General features: G+C 40.7%; 1 protein-coding gene across 3 annotated transcripts; it reads left to right on the top strand.

Annotated features, from left to right (window-relative positions):
* The first annotated feature begins 2,517 nt into the window (after window positions 1-2,517).
* On the top strand, window positions 2,518-24,218 carry PIK3R4 (phosphoinositide-3-kinase regulatory subunit 4). Of its 3 annotated transcripts, XM_082295809.1 has the most exons (20): window positions 2,575-2,605; window positions 2,767-3,548; window positions 4,792-4,925; window positions 5,095-5,677; window positions 7,052-7,186; window positions 9,102-9,323; window positions 10,525-10,698; window positions 11,858-12,003; window positions 13,133-13,336; window positions 14,132-14,333; window positions 15,910-16,109; window positions 17,052-17,262; window positions 17,577-17,742; window positions 18,193-18,357; window positions 19,435-19,646; window positions 19,932-20,063; window positions 21,287-21,387; window positions 22,388-22,476; window positions 22,935-23,043; window positions 23,989-24,218. In XM_082295809.1, the coding sequence occupies exons 2-20, from the start codon at window positions 2,819-2,821 to the stop codon at window positions 24,157-24,159; spliced, it is 4,086 nt and encodes a 1,361-aa protein (XP_082151935.1). In that variant the 5' UTR covers window positions 2,575-2,605; window positions 2,767-2,818; the 3' UTR covers window positions 24,160-24,218. The 3 variants fall into 3 exon arrangements, with proteins under 3 accessions (XP_082151934.1, XP_082151936.1, XP_082151935.1); XM_082295808.1 differs by having other exon boundaries at window positions 2,518-3,548; XM_082295810.1 differs by lacking the exons at window positions 19,932-20,063; window positions 21,287-21,387; window positions 22,388-22,476; window positions 22,935-23,043; window positions 23,989-24,218 and adding an exon at window positions 19,758-19,882 and having other exon boundaries at window positions 2,518-3,548.
* Window positions 24,219-24,864: the final 646 nt, after the last annotated feature.

Raw genomic sequence — 24,864 nt, 5'->3', positions numbered from 1 at the left:
GAATGAATAGGGACAAATTCTTGGTGCAAGAGCATTAGAGATCCATAGGACACACCACTGAGCCCAATCAGTTTCCAGGCAATTTCCAGTCCTCACCCATGATTTAAAGGAGACTTCTGACAGCTCTTTGCTTTTCTGTTTCTAAGCTCAGCTCTGCAGAAGCATCAGAGTTCTGACATTTTCCAGAAATGATGAAAGGCACTGCATTTGCATAGATACCCAAGGATGTTTGCTTTAGAAAGGAAATAGATTTGGAAGTCAAGGAAAAAGATGACAGTGTATTCGGCAGCTTACATAATTTCTGTTAACTTCAGCATGGTCAACACCTAAAGCTAAGTGTCTATTTTTACTTCATATATACTTCTGAAGAAATGCTGACCAAAGATGCCACAGTGAAATTACAAGTTTTCCTTTCTATTTGTTTTTGATTTGGAGGAGCACCTAAACAGTATGTGACCTAGGAAGAGGAGGAGTTAAGGAGAAGAGCATATATACACTTCACTCTTTGTGTCCATTTTATTGCTCTGAAGCCACAAATGCACCTTCTCTATTTGTTGCAGCCAGTTTAGCTTAACTCCAATTACAGAGCATGAAAATGTGCTGTTGTATCTCTCCCAGCACCTGTGCCCACAGATGCTGTACACCTGGCAGTACTGTGGAGGCTATCATCCTGACACAGGTGGCTGAAAAACTGTCTTGAAGCATGACCCTAGCCCATCACAACCGCAGGCACAGGCAATAAATATGTCTTAGCTCAGAGACAGCAGCTAATGGCTCAGCTCTGAGCAAAGTCTGCCTGAGGCAGCTACAAAGAACCCTGGCTATGAAAAAGCCCTACTCTCTTTTGGAAATGGTGCCTACCTCCTATGATCAAAGGCAGGAGAGCACAGCTAAGCTGCAGGGGCTGACAGATGGAACTGAGAAAATCTTTCTGCTTTAAATCCATTTCCTTTTTCCATTAGAGAGAGCAACACCTGTGTAACTGTTTTGCAGACAAGTCCATGGAGATTTTCCAATTACCTTTTTAGAACTTACAAGACAATCAACATCCAACTTAGCCAGACTTTTAGCAGCCACTCAATTTTCTCCTTACACAGCTTTCTCCACCCATGTTATGCCCTAAAATGAGGGAATGAAGTTTTAGGTGATTAGGAAGGATCATAACAGGGTACCATTAGCATACTGTCTGTTTCAAAGTCAAAAAGGAAGCACAATAGTCACCACTCCACATTCCCTTCCCTACCCACTGTGACAGGAGCTAAACAGTGCTGTTTACAGTGTTACAGCACGAAGCCAACCTGCCAAGCTTCTAGCAGAGCAGAAAACTGAGTTATTTGCCTTCTCTTCCAAATTCCCCTGGGCAGCACTTGATGCCTACCCTGCCAGCACTCCAGGTAAAGGTATTGTGAATGGAAGTTATGTCCAGATCATGGGATTCCAAAGGGAAAAAATTGCATGACAGTTATGACCCTAGAAGGAACTGTGCCTAGGCACCAGTCTAATGCCAGAAGGTTCCCTATTTCTCGCTCTCCTCACCCTGATCCTAGTCCTAACCATAACCCCAGGCCTGGGCTAAGATTTCTATCCTGGGACAGGCTAACTCTCCAGGTGTCCATTACTGATGTGAGAGTCCCGCTGGCAAGAAACCCTCACTAGCACAACCCAAACCACTTTGAAGACTGCATGATTAAGTGACCTCACACATAGCTGGTGGCAATCTTGTATTCAGGAAAGGTTTGAGCATACAGGCACTGGTCTATGAGACCCAAATATCACGTCTTTAGTAATGTATCATAGGTAGCAAAGAAAGAACAGGGCAAAGGGAAAAGGCATAGGGAAGAATGAACAAACTCTGCCCTGGGCTTGTCCTTGGTCTCAAGCACTTTCAGATTAAACTGTGAGAAAGGCAATGATTTTGTTTACCACGAAAAGCCTTTTTCCTCGTATTTCAGATATACCAAACCCTGTCAGGACAGACCTAGTAGTGAAGCCACATGGAAAAGCATTCCTCCTTCAGGCACCCAGTGCTAAGCACCAGGAGATGGAAGCATGGCAGCTGTTGTCCTGTTTTCCGAGAGAAGGTCCTGACTGATGCTCCTGAGGCCCGTTCCACCAGCACCCCCCCTCTCCCGCAGGCACCTTCCGACCCGCACTGCTTGAGCCAGCTCAGCACCAGGCTTACAGGAGACGCTGCACTCCCACAGCTCTTCCTTAACATGGCTAAACAAATAGACAAAAACAACTTAAAGCCGGCCTGAACACATCACTTAAACGCTACAGCCCTATCTTCTTCCCACTGCAGAGCACAAAACAAGAAGAAACTCCTCCAGGGAAGGGAGCCAGAAGGGAAAAAAAAAAAGTTCATCAGGAGGCCACGAGACCAGGTCGCGGGAAGAGTCGGAATGGTGTCACCGCGCAGGCACCACCGCGGACTCTCGGGGACAGCCCGGGCGCCGCCGGCCGGGCGCAGGATGTGAGCTCACGGCACCGCCCCTTCCCCGCCCGGCCCGCGGTGCCGGTTCCGCCGCCCCGAGTCCTGCCCCGAGTCCCGCCTCGTTCCCTCTCGCCGCCTCCGGGGCCGGGGGTCCCGGCTCCGCCTGGGCCGGTGAGTGCTGCGGGGGGACCCGCGCCCCTGGGGCCGGCCCGGCGCTGGGGCCTGGGCAGCGGCGGCGGCCGGGCCCGCTCGGGGCGGGGAGCGCGGCCCGCGGGCCCGGGCAGCGGGGCGGACCCGGGACTGCCTGAGATCCGCGCTGTGTTTGTCCGCAGGCAGACGCGCGAGAGCCCCGGCGCGGTGCCTGCGGCCGGAGGAGGTGTCGCCATGGGGAACCAGCTGGCTGGCATCGCTCCCTCGCAGATACTATCGGTGGACAGCTACTTCTCGGACATCCACGACTTCGAGTATGACAAGAGCCTGGGCAGCACCCGCTTCTTCAAGGTGGCCCGAGCCAAGCACCGGGAGGGGCTGGTGGTCGTGAAGGTGTTTGCCATTCAGGATCCGACCTTACCCCTGACGAGCTACAAGCAGGAGCTGGAGGAGCTGAAGATAAGGTTACACTCGGCACAGAACTGCCTCCCCTTCCAGAAAGCCACCCTGTCCGAGAAGGCCGCCATGCTTTTCAGACAGTACGTACGGGACAACCTTTATGACCGAATTAGTACCAGGCCATTCCTGAACAACATTGAGAAAAGGTGGATTGCTTTCCAGATCCTCACTGCAGTGGACCAAGCGCACAAATCTGGAGTCCGCCACGGGGATATTAAAACAGAGAACATCATGGTGACCAGCTGGAACTGGGTTCTTCTAACTGACTTTGCCAGTTTTAAACCAACTTACCTTCCTGAAGACAATCCTGCTGACTTCAACTATTTCTTTGACACATCACGGAGGAGAACGTGTTACATCGCTCCTGAGCGCTTTGTTGATGGCAGCATGTTTGCCACGGAGCTGGAAAACATGCGGGACCCTTCAACTCCTTTGGTAGACTTGGCAAATAGCAATCAGCGAACCAGAGGGGAGTTAAAACGTGCAATGGATATCTTTTCTGCAGGTACTTGGAACTATCAGGAGAGACCTGTGTGTTGTTTCTGACTGTAATGCAGAGCAGAAGAGTTAGGGTCCTTTTTTGGGGTCTTTTTTTTTTTTTACAGCAGGCTTGGAGATCAGCATGTTAAAAAACTTGTTTATTTTAAGCAAAGACCCAAACCTTTTTCATTCACAGAAAAATACTGACACAACACAGTAGGCTACATAATTTTTGTATATCACTATTGTCTGAGGAGGGAAATCACAAACTATTCTGTTATGGTTCAACTATGCTCTAGGAAAGAGGTGGTTCTGGAAGGCACAGACCATCATCTTTTTATGACAGAAGCATGTGCCTCATGGGGCCTGAGAGGAGGAACCAGTCAGTGGTCCAGTTCTGGGGGGACTGAGACAGCTTTCAGGGTAATTTGGCAATATTGGCTCTAGAAGCCCATTCTCATTTCCTTTTCCCCACAGGCAGGAGGTGGGAGCATAGTCCCACTTGCAAATACTTGTTAGAGTTTGACTGTGGGAGACTGCCTTGAATCTTGGCTTATCTTGGGCAGTTTGAAAACCACGAGTTTTGCCCTTGTTTTTTGGGGTTTTTTTCTCCCTTAAAGAGAGTGAAAATATGAATCTAAAGGAAATGAGTACTTCATTTTACAGGTTGCTCTTATGGCCAAACTTTCGGGACACTCCACTAATAAAGCAGACTAGTGGGAGCAAACTGCAGGAGTGGGTTCTTTGAAGAGGTACTTTGTGTTGTGTACACAACACAGGGGTCTGTGTTTGGCAGTCGTGTGAGTGAATATATGCTGTCTCCTGGCATCAGCTGTGGGAGCAGAAGTTATTTCTTTACCTTCTGTAAAAGGGTTGCTTAATTTTGACCTACTGCCCCATCCATGCTGACTTACCACACTCTTCTTCCACATGACAGTGATGTGGGCTCCTTTTCTAGTGATTGATTTTCCAGCTGGCAGGTGGCTGAAGTCACTGCCTCATGTTTTCTAATTGCAAACTCCTCTGCTGTTGACATGCTTGAAATATATTACTTGGGACATATTTCAGGCATCAAGTATAAAAGCCATGTTTTGGAGCTTGAGATGTTATCTCCTTTCTGCAAATTAATTTGGCAACTTGTTTGCCTTATTTTTAATTAAGCAATGAGTTGTTTAGGGTTTGTTCTTGTCTGCATATAGAAAACAAAGTTAAAACATCTGTTTATAATCCTCTGACATCTTTTTTTCTTTTTTTTTTTTGTTTCCCAGGTTGTGTAATAGCAGAGCTTTTCACAGAAGGTGTACCCTTGTTTGATTTATCCCAGCTTTTGGCTTACAGAAATGGTCTCTTTTCCCCCGATCAAGTCCTAAACAAAATTGAAGACCGCAGTATCAGAGAACTGGTAAGGATGGACTACAGAATTAGAACCATCTGCGTGTTCTGTTTGTAGTTCACCTGCTTCTGTGACAGATTGCTTATTGGTTAGGTTTGGGTTTTGATGTTTTTGTATTACAAATGTCTAAACCTTTAATCTTTCTCTCCTGCTCCCTCCTACTTCTGCCTTTCTCAAGGTCACTCAGATGATCCATCGAGAGCCAGATAAACGTTTAGCAGCCGAAGATTATTTGAAACAGCAACGTAACAATGCATTTCCCGAAATATTTTACACTTTCCTTCAGCCTTACATGGCCCAGTTTGCCAAGGAAACATTTGTGTCAGCAGATGAGCGTATATTGGTCATACGTAAAGATCTGGACAACATCATTCACAATCTCTGTGGGCACGATCGCACAGAGAAGGCCGAGGGAGAGACAAAAGAGAATGGGCTGGTTATTCTAGTGTCTGTGATAACATCCTGTTTACAGACTCTCAAATACTGTGATTCAAAACTGGCTGCTTTGGAGCTGATTCTTCATTTAGCACCAAGATTAAGTGTAGAGATTCTTCTGGATCGTATTACTCCTTATCTGTTACATTTCAGCAACGACTCTGTGCCCAGGGTGAGGGCAGAATCTGTGAGGACACTAACTAAAGTTCTTGCTCTCGTCAAAGAGGTGCCACGCAATGATATTAACATTTACCCAGAATACATTCTGCCAGGCATTGCACACCTGGCCCAGGATGAAGCCACCATCGTCAGACTTGCATATGCTGGTAAGAGGACATCCAGTCAAAACTCCAAATCTTGAGCTTTTCTGTATTCTCTTAACTGTTTCTGTCAGTAAAACTCACCAGAAGTCTCAGAAATGACTGCAGCTAATGGCACCTGTACTCACATTGCATTAGCTCTGATTGTTTACCTAAAATGGCCTGGTGGAACTGAATAAATACAAAACTAACTTAAAGCATCAATGTGTTGCTGGGCTGCAGAGTTGTTTTCCCACAAAATGAAATTTGAAATGCAGTGGCTGAAATTAGATTATTTGCTCTGTAATAAACTGGCTTACACTATAACAGATGTTTTCTTCAGATGTTATTCAGATACATGAGTTCTGCACAGTTCAGGAAGAAGCTTTGTAGTCATGCCCAGGTTTGGTATTTACTATGTACCCTTACTTTCTATGACTAGCACATTTTCAGGTGTGTTGTTTTAGTTCTGGGTTTGGGGATTTTTTTTAGTTGTAAATGTGGTTTTCAGTTGAAAATGCCTCAGGTGATGTTTTTCTTTTGTTTACTAAGTAAACTGATAAAACTAGTATTGAATACTTTGTATACTTAATGAGTAGAACCAATTGCTTGTGGTCACCGTGATCAATTTATATTTCAAATACATAGATGTATTTAAAGGTAGTCTAGCTGAGGTAACCTCTGTTACTATGGTACACTTTTGTAAGTGGTTGGACTTGTGACTTAAGAGGATTTAGTCTGGGCTGTGGACAGGCTCCATTGGCATGTTGCTGTTGTTTTGGATGACACTCAGAACGGCTGCTTAAGTGGGACTTGTGCCTTGATGTCATTGTTCCTGTGCCAGCAGTGGCCTGACCCATATAATGCAGCCTGAGTTGCTTCAGCAGCTTCCAAATGGTGCAGAACGGTGCCAAATCAGCTGGATAGATACCCTGACAAATGTTCTAAAAATGGATTCCAGCGTAACAAGTTGTTATTCCCTAGGATACTTATCCTGGTCTGATGGTTTGTTGTTACTTTGCTGCACTCTACTATGTGGCAATGTTAGGTAATTCAGGCTATTTGGCCTTTACATTCTATCAAGTTATTTAGTCGCTAAACTGAGATTAAGTGGCATTTAGGGCCAGTTTTAGAAGTGTTAAATTAGTCTTTGTTACACCTAATATCATTAGGATTTTTCCACTTATTTACATGACAAAAGAACTGTGTAATTTGATGTATTAGTAGCTTTGCTGGGTGTCAACAGAAGTGGGTTGACCAGAGCATGCTGTGTAGTTTCAGTCCTGTTTGCCCATCATGACTGGTGTTGTCAATGGCTATAATCTCTCTTCAGGGGGATCATCAGGCTGCTGTAAATTGGGAAAGCAGAACAATTCTTAACCAAAGTGTTTTCCGTTGCAGAAAACATAGCATTGTTGGCAGAAACAGCTCTGAGATTTCTGGAGTTAGTACAGCTGAAAAATCTGAATATGGAAAATGAACCAAATGGTGAAGAAATGGATGAAACATCTCACCCTAGTGATAACTATGACACAGGTAATGTCACTTTTTGCCTGCTTATAATAGCAAATCATGGGCCAAAGCTCCCAGCTAGCACTGATCTGTCTCATCTCTCAAATCTTAGCCTTCCTATTAAATGGGAAGAATGTTTTGCCTTGACCAGTATCAAAGTGTGTGTGTTACAGCTTCATGCAGAGACAGACACCTCTGCTCTTAATGTTGTGAGAGACAAAAAAGTGTAAAAATGAACATATTCTTCTTCTCCAATGGTCCTCAAGGTATTTGACTGTGATGTTGACTGCCTGGTTGCATGTCCAGCTTCACTTCCAGCTTGTCTCATAAACAAGTCAGCTGCAAAAACATTCCTGTGTTCCAAATACTCCTTCTGTTGGTGTGGGAAGCACTGTTAGCTTTGGAAAACCTGTCAAATTCTAGCATAGTCATAGTGCTGTATTTTTTAGTCATTCTTCGTTTTCTGTCCCTACACCTCACAATTCTTGTCTTTTTGCCTGGCCAAACTAAATGGCTGGATTCCATTTTGCAGTAACATTACTGTAACTTTGTATTATAACTAACACAGAGAATGAGTTAAAATCCTAAGGATGGGTTTTCCTTTCCTTTCCCTTCAGAAAGACATATGGTAATAAGTGACCTGTGTGTCATCTCCAGTGCCTTTTAGTGTTGCATAAATTCCCAGAAGAATGTTGGGCAAGTCTTCTAAACTGGGAAGAGTTTGTGGTTAAAAACTGTCATTTCTCTTCTGGGCTAAGTAGATCCATCTGTGACTAATCAGAGCTGGTAAACATCCTGCACATATTCCATTTGGGGAAAAGACAATTGTCTCTTAACTAGTTGCAGGATGATACTTCAAAATAAAACAGCAATGAACCTACTAAAATGAAATATAAAAGATCCTCTTCAAGTTCCTTCACATAAGCCATGGGGTGCTTAGAATTGCTGAGGAGTGAGAGAGGAAGCTCCATAGTATGGGCTCTATTTCCAGGAAATGCTGTCCCCTATCCCTTGAGATAGCTTGGAGATGAAGGAAGTAACACAAGGAAGAAAGAAACTTGAGTAGTTCTGTTATTTTCACCCTTTCAGAAACCAAGCATGAGAAATTTGAACCCAGGAGGCAGATTTTTCGTGTGACTGATAGACAGGGTCATGATAGAAAGCAAATTAGCTGGACTTCTGACTGCAGGCAAATGATAATCACCCCTCAAACCTGGTGCAGCAGTAGCTGAAATTTTTGTGTTACTTGTTTGAGATCCTGTCTGGTACAGTTTTCAATAATAGCCGGTGCATTAACAATCTGTTATTTCCATTTAGCAGAAATATTTTTTTAATTGTGTCATGGAGTAGATGCCATAGGCAAGGCCATCAAATTTTTCATCGGTATTGTTAGGGTAACTGCAGAAATTTAATGAAATGGGAAGCACTCACTTTTTCAAATGTTCTTATATTCCGCTCTGTATGCTTAATGAAGTGAATCTATCTGCCTAACTAAAAACATACTCTTGATCTGTTGTCAGTTCACAAATTTTGAAACTCATAGTCAAACATATCAAACCAAAATTGCCTCAGAGCATTTTGCTTACTGTGGTAACGTTGCTGCTGACTCATTCTGATGCTTCTTCACATTTGCATATCACCTGTATGTATAAAATGAGCAGAATCATCTTAGTGGAAGTTGCAACAAGTTTAGAATAAATTGATCTGGGTAAAAATGTCTCACATTTCTCTACTCTTTGTCTTTGTCACTGCCTCATTTTTAGCCTGAAGTCTTTGGTAAGCCCTTGTTGGAACTGTTGAGGTTCTGTTGCATTGCCCATCTTCCTGAGTCTGGTGTTCTTCAGGATGACCTGTCACTGTAACTCCTTTAGCAGCAGGTGGTACACATGCACATGCTGTTTCTCATCAGCCAAAATGTTCATCCTGTTGCCCCTTGCAGAGTTGCAAGCCTTGCATGAAATGGTCCAGCAGAAAGTTGTGACTTTGCTAAGTGACCCAGAGAATATTGTGAAACAAACACTGATGGAAAATGGAATAACACGTCTGTGTGTGTTCTTTGGACGTCAAAAAGCCAATGATGTTCTTCTGTCTCATATGATCACTTTCTTAAATGACAAGAATGACTGGCATCTTCGAGGAGCTTTCTTTGACAGCATTGTTGGTAAGTGTTTGGTTTCAGCTAAATAGAGTAGAAAGAAAATAATGTAAATAAATTAACAGTTTCCAGGATATGAAAAAATAAGTCATATAAAAGTAATTTTTAATAAAGATTTCTAGAATTTATAAGAAAAGACTTTTTTGGAATTATTGGGTGGAAATGTTTTTTTTAGGGACTGAAGATGAAACAATGTAGATACAAATATTTGATACAAATGAGGCTGAGGCATTTAAGTCTAGGGTAGGTTAACATTAAAAAATTGGAATTTAAATGCTTTTTTTTGTCTTTGAATCTCTGCTACAGCCACTAGCTTGAAAAGCTAAATTATGGCAAGTGAATACTAGGATTTCTGCAAGCTCTATCGTAGATGCATCACTTCACATGTGTACATGGTCCCATTAACTTCAGTAAATCTGTTCATATGATGAAAACTATGCATTAGCATATGCTAAGCATATAACTGGAAAAGTTTTTTTAGTGCCTTAAAACCTCATCTAAAGATTCCCATCACTTCAGAAAACTTCATAGCAGTTAAAAAAATATTTTACCAGTAATTACATCAGCTGTTGAGTATATCTAATGCTTCATGTGTGTTGGAAATGATTCCACATGACTGTTGCTGACAGTCAGTGCTCAGGATTTGTGGGTCAAGAAAACTTTCCCAACTGCCAAGAGGTGATGTTGATAACTTATCAGAAATTGTTTAGAAGGAGCAATGGAGAAGCCAAAGCACAGGTCAGAGTGTCTTGCAAAAGACATAGAGAGAGATGTGAAGCAATTAAAAGTGAAGACATGTAACCTGTATTTTTAACTCCTCTCCTAGTATCTGTTCAAAACATCCACAGAAGAATTAAGATAAAGTTCTATGATTATATTTTTAGTTTATTTCAAGCTTTTGCACATCTTTAAAACTGATCTCTCTAACTGGTGTTTAAGTAAGTGCAGGCACTGCTGCCTATAGCTGGGAGCAGATGCCCTTCTGTAACAGTGGCTCTGAGGGGATTTCTCTCTTCTTCCTCCCTTCTTTTTAGCAAAAGGTTGCAAAGTCCAGCTTTAAGACATGAACAAGTATATTGATTATTACCCTATTAGATTAGATATGATAGTTATTTTATGTTTGCTCTCAATTCTGATGGGAAGACATAGTGTTTTCTGGTGTTTATCAATCTGCTTTGGATTTTTATGTATTCTTTTTATGTTTCAGGTGTTGCTGCTTATGTTGGCTGGCAAAGCTCATCAATACTCAAACCTCTGCTTCAGCAAGGTCTCAGTGATGCTGAAGAATTTGTCATTTATAAAGCCCTCAATGCTCTTACTTGTATGTGCCAGCTGGGGCTCTTGCAAAAGCCCCATATTTATGAGTTTGCTTGTGATATTGGTAAGTTGGAATACTGGAGAATACCCTGTTTTCTTAGTAAAGAAATCTCAGTGCTACATAAAGCTACACTGACAGTTTAGCTGTCCAGAATGCAAATGTGCAGTGCTGCTTTGGAATCTAAACAAAATTGTGGTAAGGAACTACTGCTAGTTGAACCATGTTAGTGCTCAGGAATCTAAAATAATTGTTTTGGTGGAACAAATCGGAAGTATCTTCTCGGATTAGTCCAAAAACTTTCTGCTTTAAGAGCTTTCCTTGTTCTACATGACAACCTCCTATAAAGAAAAAATCCTGGTTGCTTTTGGTAGTCCATCGGGCACATAACTTGCAAATGCTTACAGATTAGCATTTGAAGATGAGAGAATTCAGGCAATCATGATCCTTTCTTACTCTAACACCATAAATACCCATTAACTCAATACACTCTTGGTTGCAGAGTTGGTCTCTCCTTATTTATCAGGCTTATCCATTTAATTTAGATGTGCCCAAGATTTACCAGCTATTTATGGAAAAAAAATACCAAATGATCTTTTGAGATGTAGTCTGCTTCTTCTTAGTGTTACAGTTTTTCAAATGCACTCAGAATTTGGGGCAGATGATTTGTGATTATGTCTCATGACTAGATACAGTGGCTTGACAACAACTTCTTAAAGCCCACATAGTTAGAGGGACTTCTGAGTGTCATAATCTTAGAATATAAGTAGACTCTTCAGAGTCTATACTATACTATACTATACTCTTCAGAATATAATAAGACTCTTCAAGGAAGAGAGGGAAAGCAGGAAGGAATAAAGTATTCACTTAAAAAGAAAAAAAACCACCAGTATTAGGATTCACTGTAATTGTCAGAATGTGGTTGATACTTGTTTTTGGATTTGTCTCCATTGCAAATCTGTAGTTGACAATTAGGGATTGAAATGAATAAATAGGGAAAATATGCTTTTTGGCCAGAGCAAGGAAACTGAGCAGCATGAGCACAGTGAAATCCATGAAATAATTTCTTTTGTATGAATGTTTTCACCTTGGTGTTCTGGAGGAGGGAAGGCTCAGTTTGGGAGTAATTCTATCAGAAGGAAATTACATCACAGGCTGCCATATGCAGGATGATCTCCTCTCTGCTAGATGAATGATGTACTTTAACAGCCTATTTTTCTTTCAGCACCATTCCTGTGTCACCCTAATCTTTGGATATGTTATGGTGCAGTTGGATTTATCACTGTGGTAGCACAGTATTTGAATATTGCTGATGTCTACTGCAAGCTAATGCCATACCTCCATCCTTTTATCACACAACCAATAATCCAGGTAATACTTCAAATAGTATTAATGGGAATATATCTTGACTAGCCATGATTCTTAAGTTTGTCTTGGCCATGGTCCTGGCTGTAAGAATATTAGATTACTTTTTCTTCAGTTAAGATTACAGGCAATTACAGATTTTTGATCTCTGCTGGCAGATTGATAGAATGGCCATTGTTTTCCATGTTTTAAAGATTGTTGTCTCAAATTTGTTGCAAAATGCAAAACATTTTACAAAGCCTAAAATCAACAGGTATGTTTTTGATTCAAGCCTCTTCTGTCTTGTTTATAGTCAAACTCCAGCAATATTGTGCTAGTTTATAGGAGTCTGAAAGGCATGAAAAGCTGGCTGTGAAACAAGTGGGTTTTTGTTCTGTGCTTTCTTCTACAAGACCAGTCTGTTAGGTAGTGATTGCTGTGCTTGTGATATCACCAGCACTGCTCCTGTGTTTCAGTGTTTTGCCAAGGGTCAGGGCACAACGCTCAGCATGAATGAATGAAGCCATTTCATATCAGTGCATGTCCAGGAATGACCTGCCTGATGCTGGTAATATGATCATATAGGCATCTTGGCATACAACTTCAGGACCTGTAGACTGCACTTCTCAGGTGTTTAAATAGATAAGAAATAGTTGCAGTACTTACATTGAGGAATGCATCCTGTGTTTAACATTTTGTTGTAAATCTTGCAGATGGGAACTTCACTGTAATAACATTTTTCCTTGTTCTATAATAACATTTTTCCTTGTTTACATGTTCTTTGTGCTGTGTTTTAGGCATTGATTGATAAATCTGTCTTACTCACTTCATGTTTCATTTTAGTATATAAATCTTTTCTGCTTCATTTTAGTATATAAATCTTTTCTTTGCTATGCAACACTATATTTAGCAGGCAAGTACTGGGTAACATTAAGTTGGATTGTAATGAAGTCCTTACTCTCATTTTGAAGTTGTTTCTCATGTGGACAGCAAGCTATGAGAAGCACTTTATAGGAAAGAGGGAAAGAGAATGGAGAAAGTCTGATATGACCAACACAGATCTTATTTTCAAGAAAGGAGACCAGTTGAATCTAGATGGTTTGTGCAATTTATGTGGATGTCATCATGTTGACTGCTCTGTTGTTTTGAATTGCAGGTAGACAAAGAAATAGTCCTGTTAAGTGTACTTAAGGAGCCTGTCAGTCGTTCCATATTTGATTATGTCTTAAGATCAAAGGATATCACAAGCCTCTTCCGACACCTTCACTTGCGTCAAAAGAAGAGAAGTGGAGCTCTCTCTGAGTGCCCGCCCCCAGAGGACCCTGCCATTGCACAGCTGTTGAAGAAGCTTCTTTCACAAGTAATTGCATTTTATTTGTACTTTAAAAGTCAGGCTTGAGACAATTGAGCTCTGTACACCTCCACAAACCCTGACCTTGCAGCTGCTGCTGTGAGGGACTCCCAGTCTGAGGTTCTGATTCTCCAAGCCATTAACTTCACTGATTTCAGTATATGCTTGTGGGACAAGTTGTTCAGAACTTAAAGATTTTTAGAAGATCTGCCAGATATAGAGAAATACAAATAACAACCTAAGTCTTTAAAAAATGTCTGTAAGTCTCAAAGTTCTGATGCATCTGTGATGCGGCAGCATTACAGAGCATTGCTGTGCATTGTGCTGCGTAAAGGAGTATGTATTTGTCAAAGTGCTAGACATGTGGTGCCAAAAGCAAATGGAGCTGGAAAGTCTTGAGGCTTATGTGTGAAGAGGGAAACATAAAGAATCACCCACCCAAAGTGAGAACTGGGAAGAAAAAGGACTGTGCCTGTGTAGGTTTTTTTCCCCTATGGCTTGTGGGCTGTAAGCATGGTCTAGGTGGCAGCTAAGCAGATTGTACCAGATAGTGATCCAGCATTAAATTCTATTCTGCCCTTTCACTATTCCTAGCCCCATTCCTTAGGAGGAAAAATACTCTTACACTGCAGCAGCTTGCCTTATGTTTTGTATGAGTAATGGGCCGATGCTTTGAATTCTGAGGATGTGCTCTCTCCTACCACTTCTAAACCAGTCATTAATTTTATTGCTTCTTAAATCTTCATGCCTTGATGCATGTTATTGTTAAAAGTGAGTAATATTACCTTTTCTTTTATTCTGTAGGGGATGACTGAGGAGGAAGAAGACAAACTGTTAGCACTGAAGGACTTTATGTTAAAATCTAATAAAGCTAAAGCCAATATTGTGGATCAGAGCCACCTGCATGACAGCAGTCAGAAAGGGGTGATTGACTTGTCAGCTCTGGGAATAACTGGAAGACAAGTGGATCTTGTTAAAACAAAGCAGGAGTCTGATGACAAACGTGGTTAGTATATTTTGTGATCTATATAGATGAAGTATAGCCTTTCTTTCAGGGTGTTTTCAGTAAATCAGCCTACATAACTATCACCATCCTCACTAAGTTTGCAATAGGAAAATTACTGCTTCTGTTTGAAATGTGAGGTGGTGGAATGTTCTCTGATCATTGAAAGATGGGGATTATTTTTTTCCCTGAGAATACTTTAAATTATTTTGACTGCATGTGCAGTTGTTCAGCTGGTTGTGACAAATAGGACTCTAGTGACTCATGGCAACAGTGTAAATGTTGAAGGCTACAATTCTCTCTCTTTTTCCTTTCAGCAAGTGCTAAGCTCTTTAACTGTGAAAATCCTGGGTGTTTTCTTGAGGTAGCCTGAGAAAAAAACTGAAAGTTTCCTCTGGCAACAGAGTTGCCAGCTGTTGCTCACCCAAGTACACGCTTTTTGGCCCTTGGGTTCTTCGTCGTTTCATCCATTCCCATTTTTACCTTTTTGCTTGCTCCTCTTTCAGCTCAAAAAACCTCTTTCATTTCCTTGTTCAGATTTGAAATCCACCTGCTGCTAACTATTCCAGTTCTCTGCATCCTCAAAATTCTTCTTTACCAGACAGTTTGAGCTTCTTCTTTATTCTCTTAAGCTTGTAGTTTCCTCCTCTATTACATCACTGGTAGGTTCTGTGTTTTTACATATAAAAATACAGAAATATCTGTAAAGCCTATAGCTATTGCTATCTTATTTCCAGAGTTAGGCTGATTTGCATATAATTTTAAAAGACAGTACTGAACTATAGGATTTTACATTTTTTTGCATATCCTTGAATCAGGAGTCAACATGATTTAAAACTTGGTGTATATGAAGTCTATATTTGAACTAATTTGTTTCACTCAAAGCTGTTACCCTCGAAGTTTTCATGCCTTTAACTTTTCTTCACTGACTTTGTCCAAATTTAATTTGCCCCATGTTTTTATTTTTCTGTCCATATTTTGCAGTTCTAAGTGACTCTAAAGGAATGCTGAAAATAGATAAATTTCCTATTTAAAGAGATAACATACTTAAATCTACAGGTGATGTCGCAATTGTGATGGAAAACTGATTGTATTTGACACTAGCAATGATTTGCATACTGTGCTGTTACAAATTTATTCTTGATATCCCTGCTCATTGCAGTGTGGTTGGACTAAATGACCTTTGCAGGTCCCTTCCAACCCAAACCCTCCATGCTTCTATAAGAAAAATTTGTCATATGGTGGAGTCTAATCCTGCAGCCCTCTAGATGTAAGCTTTCCCTCTAGTGAAATGATTTATTGCATGAGTCAACTGTAGGATTAAGAAGATGTGAACACACGTGGCAGGTGCTTTGTTTTGTTTCCCTCATAAATGCTTGTCAGCTGACCTCCACAACATAGCAGTAGGGTTTTCTCTGTACATAAATAACAGTCTGGCATGTAAACATTAGACTTCCATGTAGTCTCAAAGTAATGACAGTCCCGAGTGAATGTTGTCATGATAATGTTGGGCGGGTTGTTTCCTTTTTTCTTCTCCTCCAACCTTCTCCCTCCCTCCCTCCCTCCAAACTACTTATAGCTAGAAAGCATGTAAAGCAAGATTCAAATGTAAATGAAGAATGGAAAAGCATGTTTGGGTCCCTGGAACCAACAAACATCTCCCAGCCAATATCCAAAGGACATGGGCAAACTACAGATCCTGAAGCCATCCAAGCTGGGAAACCACTTCGTTCAGAGTCCTCAGCTGGCATTTGTGCCACTTTGTCGTCCTCTCCTCAGGTATACCTGAAAAATACTATGTTCTCATTTTAAACTGCAATGATTCAATTGTTTCAAAGTCAAGTGGGACTATAGGGATGTGGTGTTCTTGTTTTGTTTGGAGGTTATTTGACACTGGCCATGCTATTGCCTGATGTCTTCAGCAAATTTGCTGACTTTCAAGTTCTTATTTTTAAAATAGGAGCTGAGAGAGGATTGAAGTAAGTTTAGTCTCTTGAACAGAAGAGCTTCATTAATAAATAGATGCTTTGCACAAAGAGATGGGGCTTTGTGGATTAGACAATTATTATGTAAACTTTTCTGGCAGGAAAGACGTTTCCTCAAGTTGCATGCCCTGATACATGTTGTGAGGAAGAGATATTATGATTTTAACTTGGAAATTACAGCTGCATTTAGACATCCTGTACCTGTAATACTTAGTACTGGCTAGAGAAGAATGGGCTGGGGGTGTCTGTTGACACTGAACACTGTTTTCTGTTTGGGTTCTAGTTGGAGATTAACTTCTGCTAGCTTTAAATGAGTGTGACTGCTCTGAACTATGAGGGAAACACTTCACACTTTGTTTTTTAAAGCCCAGTATAAACAAATTTGAGAGCTAACCTCTAATTCTCTTAGTCTTGAGAGCAATAACTGCCTCTGTAATATTCACGTTAAGAGATGTGCACAGCACATTACAGTTTCTTTAGATAAAGTACAGAACAGAGTAGGTAAACAGGGTAGAATAAGAGAATTGTTAATCTTTTATATAAATAATAATTTTCACTATTTTTAATTGTCTTCATGCAAGCATGATTTTTTTTTAATGCTAATTCATTGCTAATTGATTCAATAAAAAAGATTTTTCCATTTTTATTCACTGTGTGTGACCCAGAAATCTTACAAGGGGGATTTATCTGTGTGTAGAATGTAAGGCATATATTTTTAAGGGCTGATTTCTTACAGGCATCTGATGGAGCAGTTGTCCAGCCCAGGAAACCAACCCTGCAGGCCCTGAGCAGCACAGCATCCCCATCTGCACACCAGCTGCGCATCACTACCTGCAAAACTGAGCTGCAGCAGCTGATCCAGCAGAAGAGAGAGCAGTGTAATGCAGAGAGACTTGCCAAACAGATGATGGAGAATGCTGAGTGGGAGAGCAAGCCCCCACCTCCAGGTAGATCACAGGCCACTGAGGTTATTAGATTAAAAATTATATATATAGAGAGAGAGAGAGTGCAAAGGATGAGGAAAAGAGGAAATTCTTAGTTTAGGAAATGTGTTTACTGTGCAGAACACCTATGACCTATTGTCTAATTTAGAATTGAGCAAGTAGGCTTTTGCCTTTAATATTTAAAATGCCTTAAAACTGTTTTTAGTGCTGTCTGTGCTTTGCAGCTGTAATGACTGTATCCTGCTATAGCTGTTAGTGGATGGATCTAGGGGGACTTGCATGTTCCTAATTAGGTTGTGGTTTTGTTTTCCCTGTAGGATGGCGTCCCAAAGGGTTGTTGGTAGCTCACCTTCACGAACACAAGTCTGCGGTGAATCGCATTCGAGTCTCTGATGAACACTCCATTTTTGCCACTTGCTCAAATGATGGCACAGTGAAGGTCTGGAACAGCCAAAAAATGGAAGGAAAAACCACTACAACCAGGTACTTTAAAAACCCATGGTGTTTGGGGCTGCACTTTTAGAGTGAAAAATAAAGTAGAGCAGGGAGCAAAATATTAATTACTTGTGGATGTGCTGGAAATATCAATAAGGAGATATATTGGTGTTCCTCTTGGCTTGCATCTATAATACTAGATGCTGTTTCAATTAGTTAATAAAAGAAAAAAATGCAAAGGGACTGCTCTGTAGCAATAATAATTACAGGCCTTTTGATTTCATTTCTGTACATATATAAATGTATTCTGGTGTTGTTGTTTAAAGCCAACACTGGCTTTTTTGCTTTCTCATTTTGGAACAGCTAGAAAATGTTATTTTCAGAGCTCTCTCAAGAGCCATTGGTTTTAAGTAGGTGTTTGAGAAGTAATTTTTTTTTAAGTACCATCAAAAATAATCTCTTTTTTTCTCTCCCCCTATTTCTCTCTGTCCTGTTTAGATCAATTTTGACATACTCTCGGATTGGAGGACATGTAAAGACACTTACTTTTTGCCAAGGCTCGCATTACTTGGCTATAGCTTCAGATAATGGTGCCATCCAGCTTCTTGGTATTGAAGCCTCAAAGCTCCCTAAATCTCCTAAAATTCATCCAATACAAAGCAGGTATGTCTTTAAAGCAGTTAAATCTTACCACACACAGAGCTCAAGCTGTTAGTACATTCCTCAGATAGATCCTTTAATTTGCTCTAGGCTTCTTGCTGGCTGAGCCCAGACTATACTGGAAGGCTGTAATCCATGTTCTTATCCTGCTTCATAAAGAAGGGTTGAAAGGCAACTGTGCAGAGCTGACAATTCTTAGCTCTAGGATATTTGTACCTCCTATGTCACTGAAGGCATTATGAACTTGAAACAGCCATTCTGAATAGTTCTCAATTGTTTTATTTATGTACTGGGATTTGTTAGTTCCTTTGTTATAACCTTAATACTTACAAAGTAATTTTGAAGGTTCTTTTGCAGGTCATTAGATAAATGTTTACAGAGGTACAGCATGTGATTTGGCCTCAGACCTGCAGTTTTTCCTCTCAGGCTCTTAATGTGATAAGGTGGTAGAGATAGGGGTAATGAGATACTATTTAGGGGAGTCCTTGGGCTTGGTTTAGCTCTTTCTTACCTCCTTATGAGCAGTGTTTGAATATTTGGCACTGATGCTACAGCTTAATCTTCCAGTTTGAGTGAGAGATATGTCCAGGCCTCAGAAAGTACTCACAGTACTGCTCGTGGAGTCTCACAAGTGTGGAGCAGAGAGGGAGAATCACCTCCCACAACCTGCTGCCCACAGTTTTGATTCTTTTGTTGTGGGTGACTTTTTTGGCTGTGAGCACGCATTGCTGGATCATGCTGAGCTTCTCCTCAGCCAACATCTCCAAATCTTTTTGCTCAGGGCTGGTCTCAGTGTATTCTCCACCCAGCCTGTATTTGTGCTTGGGATTGCCCTGACCCAGAGCACAGAGCTGTGTTTATGTTTGCAAAGAGCTGCTGACAGCCTTGCAGGTCCTATCAGCGGAGAGATTTGAGAGAGCATAAGCATCCATTGTACTAAAATCAGAAAGTTTTTTCTGGCAGATGCCTTGAGAAGTGACACAAAGAGAAAAAAGCTGCTCAGCATAAGCTATGGGAAGGAGTCTTGAACTTGGAGGGAGTCATCCCTGTGTCTAAATTAAGTTTATTCTTTTAACCCAGGTCATTAGATCTGAAGGATGATGGCTGTGTGGTAGATATGCATCACTTCAATTCAGGAGCCCAGTCAGTACTGGCTTATGGGACAGTTAATGGATCTCTGGTTGGATGGGATTTGCGATCTAGCAGCAATGCTTGGACACTGAAACACGATTTGAAGTTAGGCCTCATAACTTCATTTGCTGTGGACATACACCAATGCTGGCTGTGTATTGGTAAGCCTGTATTTCTTGTTAGTTTCACTCTCTCTTCCCTACCCCCTCTTCCTTATGGTTTTCTCTTACAGTAACTACAGCTCAAGCTTTTTCTTGATCTGATTTTACTAGCGTATGCTTTTCTCAAACAAGAGGAGAGAAATACCTTCTCACCTATTTTTGGGAAGCACTCTGCCTGCTAAGTACTTGAGGCTGAAGGCCATCTCGCTAGGAACAGCGGCACAAAGATAAGGACAAAAACTCATATATTTATCCCTCTGACTAAGGAGAGCTTTTTCTCGCCAGGAACAAGCAATGGTACCATGGCGTGCTGGGACATGAGGTTTCAGTTACCTATCTCCAGCCACTCTCATCCTTCCAAGGCCCGAATCAGACGCCTGCTCATGCATCCTGTCTATCAGTCCTGGGTAATTGCAGGTAAAAGATGTCTTAAATTTACCTCACAACTGCCAGAAGTTGTGATTAAAGCAGCTTTTCTTTCAGCTTCTGCTTCAAGCCCTGGTGGGGAGTTGAAAAGAAAAACAGTAGGGTTTAGCCATTGTCGGAATGACAGACAATTCTCATCTTCTGAGGATCACAACTCTCATGAGTGGCCCTCCCTGTGTGCTGTCTACCCCATCCTTTTTTAAGGACAAAATGTTGTAAAAGATAAAACTCAAACTCATGACATGTATTGAAGTTGATGGGAAATCTGCCACCACCTTCTATAGAGCAAAGACTGAAGGTTTCCCATTCCAATTCCCCCTTCAATCTAAACCAGCTGTGTCATGGGTTAGACCTTCTGGAAATCTCCAAGATTCCTCATCTGATGTGCTCACAGCTGCTTCATCCTCACTGCATGTGGCACTGTCATAGACTTTTATATTTTTGTGTCAGGAACACATTCTGAAATGGACAAGTAGCTTAAACTAATCCTACAAAAACAAAATGTATTAAGTTGCTGTAAAATAAGAGTAATTTGAGTTTCATATTTTACTTTCTTCTTAGGCTTCACTTCCTATTTTGAGTTATTAACCACCCTGGGAGATAAAACAAATTTCTTGAAAAAACATGCAAATAAAGCAAGCTTCACCATGCTTTCTAGTTTTTTTCCTTCCAGCTAAAGGCTAAATGAGTGACAAAGTTCATAATTTCAGATTATTATTAAAAAGTCCTTGCCTGCTAGGTTGCTGCCAGGCTTGTAAACAATCCCTTGAACTGAATTCTTTATCTGTCCACGTGAGTGTGGAACTTCATTTTAGCTACTCAACTCTGTCACTTTGGATTGTTTTCTTACCTGCATAGAAGTATTCTCTGAAGCCCCTGGTGACTATGCTGAACAAACCATCTATCCTTCTCAAAGAAGGCTGAGAAGTTATCTAGGGAGGAAAGTGAGGGTTTTATAAATTTTTTTTTAAAGGGTTGGGGATTAAATCAGGTTCCCTTTAAACTCTTTGATCTTTAATCAGGCACTTTTAATTATAGTGAAGCTGCTTTCAAGCAGTAAAACCAAACTACTAAAGCAAGACTGACACAAATGCTGCAGAGAGCAAACGGAGAGTGTCTCTATGTCATACCCTCTATGTGATGTCAGCAGAGCAAATAGCACGAGCCACACAACCTGTTTTGTACTTTTTGCATTGGCTTTATCTTTCCTGTAGCTGTTCAAGGCAATAATGAAGTCTCCATGTGGGATATGGAAACTGGTGATCGACGCTTCACTCTATGGGCCAGCAGTGCACCACCTCTTTCAGAACTGCAGGTCTGGTCTCTTTCTTTTCCAGTTTCTGTTGTGTAGCCAGAGTTAGAACAACCTTAGACTCCATGCTGTGCATCAGTACAGAACTTGCCCTGGCATTCATTTTGGCACTATATTTGTTTTACTTGTCAGAATTAAATCCCCTTTGTAAAACATCAGTGTAACCTGAATCTTCATTGGTACCTTCCACTGTCTATGGAATGTACTTGTAACCCTCACTTGTTATACCCACTCATGTTCTTAGAAAACCAGTGAGCTGTCAAGCCTGTAAAGATTATGAGAAAGCCAAAATTCATGGTATGGCATCTTGTACTTATTTTTACTTGCTGTTCCTGGGACTATGCATACTTCTGTAAGCACCTGCTCTGTTACACATTCTTTCTGTAATATAATGCCACTACTACACTTAACTGCTAGTTGAAAGCATGAAGTGGCTCTTCTTCAAGGAGTTAAGTGGGGAAGGAGCAATCTGTAATATCGTTCACAAATACATAGACAAAAATAACTACAGCTGCTTCCATAAATGTTGTAAATGCATATCTGGAATCTACTTAAACTTAAGTTTGTACATGCTACAGAGATTGCAGGTGGAGTTCATTTTAGTCCTGCCCTTTTCACACAGGGAGCTCTGTGATCTAAGGTAGTTTTCTGTTCTATTTCTGTCCCTTAATGCCTTCATAGCCTAAAAATTTAAGCGTCCAGGTGCTTTTCAGTAGGATTTGCCTGCCTGATTCTTTTAAGAATGATTTCTCATCATTGAGAATGTAATTCCAAGATTCAAAAAAAAACTATTGTGGAGGGTTAACTGTTGCATTGCTCTGTAAAGTGTAAGGGAGCAATTTACATTGATATATTAAAATGTGGCCCATTAAAGTGATTTGGCATTTGCCAGAAAGATTTGGTAATTGGGTGGATGAATGTGGCAAGGAATACATTCCCTTTCTGAAGCATGGTGACAGCTATTGGTGATAAGTTATTTTTATATCTCCCTTTTCCCTGCTAGCCTTCTCCTCACAGCATCCATGGAATATACTGTAGTCCAGCTTCTGGTAATCCCATATTACTGACAGCAGGCTCAGACATGAAAATAAGGTAATGAAACTAAACAACTTTCTTGTTTGTCACCCTCCCCTCCACCCCTGCTAAATTTTGTACTAAATTTTGCGAAGCATTGCGTAAGTAATCTCTAAGAAGCCAAAACATAATACTGAACATGTGTTCATTAGTAAACATCACTGAGCTGAGGAACTTGTTGTCAGCAAAAATGCTGCAGAACTTGGTGCTTGTGTGAAACACAATGTGGACTCTGAAACACAATGTGTATCCTTCTGTAAAATTCTTAACAGGCTGCATGACAAAAACTGAAAAACAGCTCATGTGTGAGCTTGATATGAGTGTAGATTTCTCTGCAGCACTCCCTTCCACTAAGTGTAGAAAGCAGATAGCATTTGTGCCCACTCTTTCATCATAAGAGCATGACCACTTCTAAGCAGCAATTTTAATCTGATAAAATTGAACATCTCACCTTGATTTTGTTTCTTCATGTTTAGGTTTTGGGATCTAGCCTACCCTGAGAGATCATATGTTGTTGCTGGAAGTTCTAATTGCCCGTCTGTTTCCTACTACAGGAAGATAATTGAGGGCACAGAGGTGGTTCAGGTATTTCGCTTTGTTTGATAAACACCTATTCTGCTTGCCTTTTGGATGGCCCTACCCTATGGATTTTATTCATTGCATGATGTCTTTAATTATAACTCCCTCACTTTTACTTTTTGTGGATGGTGTCAGCATTGCATTTTCAGGCAGCTTGGAAGAAGTTACTTTACAAGAAAAACATAATCTGTTTTTGACAGAGTTGGACTCACCAAGCACTACTTGCATGCAGAAGCCAGAGTCATATGTTTCTTTTGGGATATTGAAATTTAGTCTTCTAGCACTTCTGGTTTTGATCAGTGTTTGAAATGCCTTTTGAGTAGGATCTTAGCAAGGCAATGGGAGACGTACTGGCACCAGGAAAATACAGTAGCTAAATGCTGCAGTTTTTGTTACATCTTTCAGAGTGACTTTTGGAACTGGCAGTGTTGCTAGCTGTTAAATAGCACAATGTTTTGTTTCAGTTTGACAAATACTTCAAAGGTGACTAAAAAAAGTCAGTAGGGGTCTACCCAGTGTACTGGTTTTTTAGTGCTTCTTCTCAAACTTCTGAATTACATTCATGCTATTGAACCAGATTTTATAAAAACTTTGGGGAACCAAGATGTATCCGTTTGCATAACTTTTTTACCCCTATTGGAATATCAAATCTTAGTGTCATTGAAATAAATATGAGGAAAAAAACCCATTGTTTACCTAATCGAAGAGCTATAATGTCAGTTCAGATTAAGACTTAGGTTGTGTTTGATGAAAAGAAATGAACCAAGGAGTAATCCTGATAGAACTGTCAAAGGGTGTGAGGTTGTATGGTTGGGCATTTTCATTTGATTGGTTTTTTGTTTGAAGAGGTTTTGTGGTCTTCTTACACTGATAACCTAATATGGGCGACAGTTACTCTTTGCAAATGCTCACTCTTCTGTAAATAGTATTTCTCACTTTGTTTTTATACAGGAAATTCAGAACAAACAAAAGCTGGGGCCCACTGATGAGACCCCTCGGAAGGGTCCAGAGTCTCTCCCAGTTGGACATCATGATATTATCACAGATATCGCGACTTTCCAGACCACACAAGGGTTTATAGTAACTGCGTCAAGGGATGGGATTGTTAAAGTGTGGAAATAAAAGTTGTATTAATATATGGTATGTAAATATTTGTAATAAAGAAATAGTGTTATAATGAAGTTTTCAAGGACTGTTTCCAGTTAATGGAATGGAATGGACTTTAAAAACTATAGAAGTGATGATAAAATCAGTTACCTGTATCCTACCACCCTGTTGGCGCTTCCTAATCACTTCTTATATTAAAGCTTTTTCATATCCATAGCATTTCCTTGAGATACCAAGGAATCTATGAAGAAATCACTTAGCCTGGTTTTGACTGCATTGTTCTTCAAGAATCTTTCAGGAAATTATTTAAGGACATCCCAAATGACACATTCTAAATGTGCACAAAGCAAAGAGCTGGTGTCTAGCTGCTCCTGTGTTGAATCTGAGAAATTAAATAAGAACCAGTGCACTAATGTCCCTGTACATTCTAATAACTATAATAAAGTCCACTTGAGCTTCCCTGTTTGGTGCTTGGGTTTCTTTACATCCGTGGTTCCTCTGCGGTGATTCCGCAGTCTCAGCTGCCAGAGCCATTGGGCTGTTCCTTGTGATTTGAGATCAGCTTAGCCTTGTGTCAATCCTCAACTGTGCTTTGCATCCAGCTTGCATAAAACTTGAGTCTAAGGCTAACCTCACCACCAGGACGATGTTCTCTGTCATTCAGTATGGATATCAAATGTAGACAAAATATGGCTTTCAGCAGGAAGTACTTTTTGTCAT

This window comes from Coloeus monedula (assembly GCF_965178545.1).
Source record: "Coloeus monedula genome assembly, chromosome: 1".
Taxonomy (NCBI): domain Eukaryota; kingdom Metazoa; phylum Chordata; class Aves; order Passeriformes; family Corvidae; genus Coloeus; species Coloeus monedula.
The sequence above is the reverse complement of the archived record's forward strand: the minus strand, read 5'-3'. Positions and strand labels throughout refer to the sequence as shown.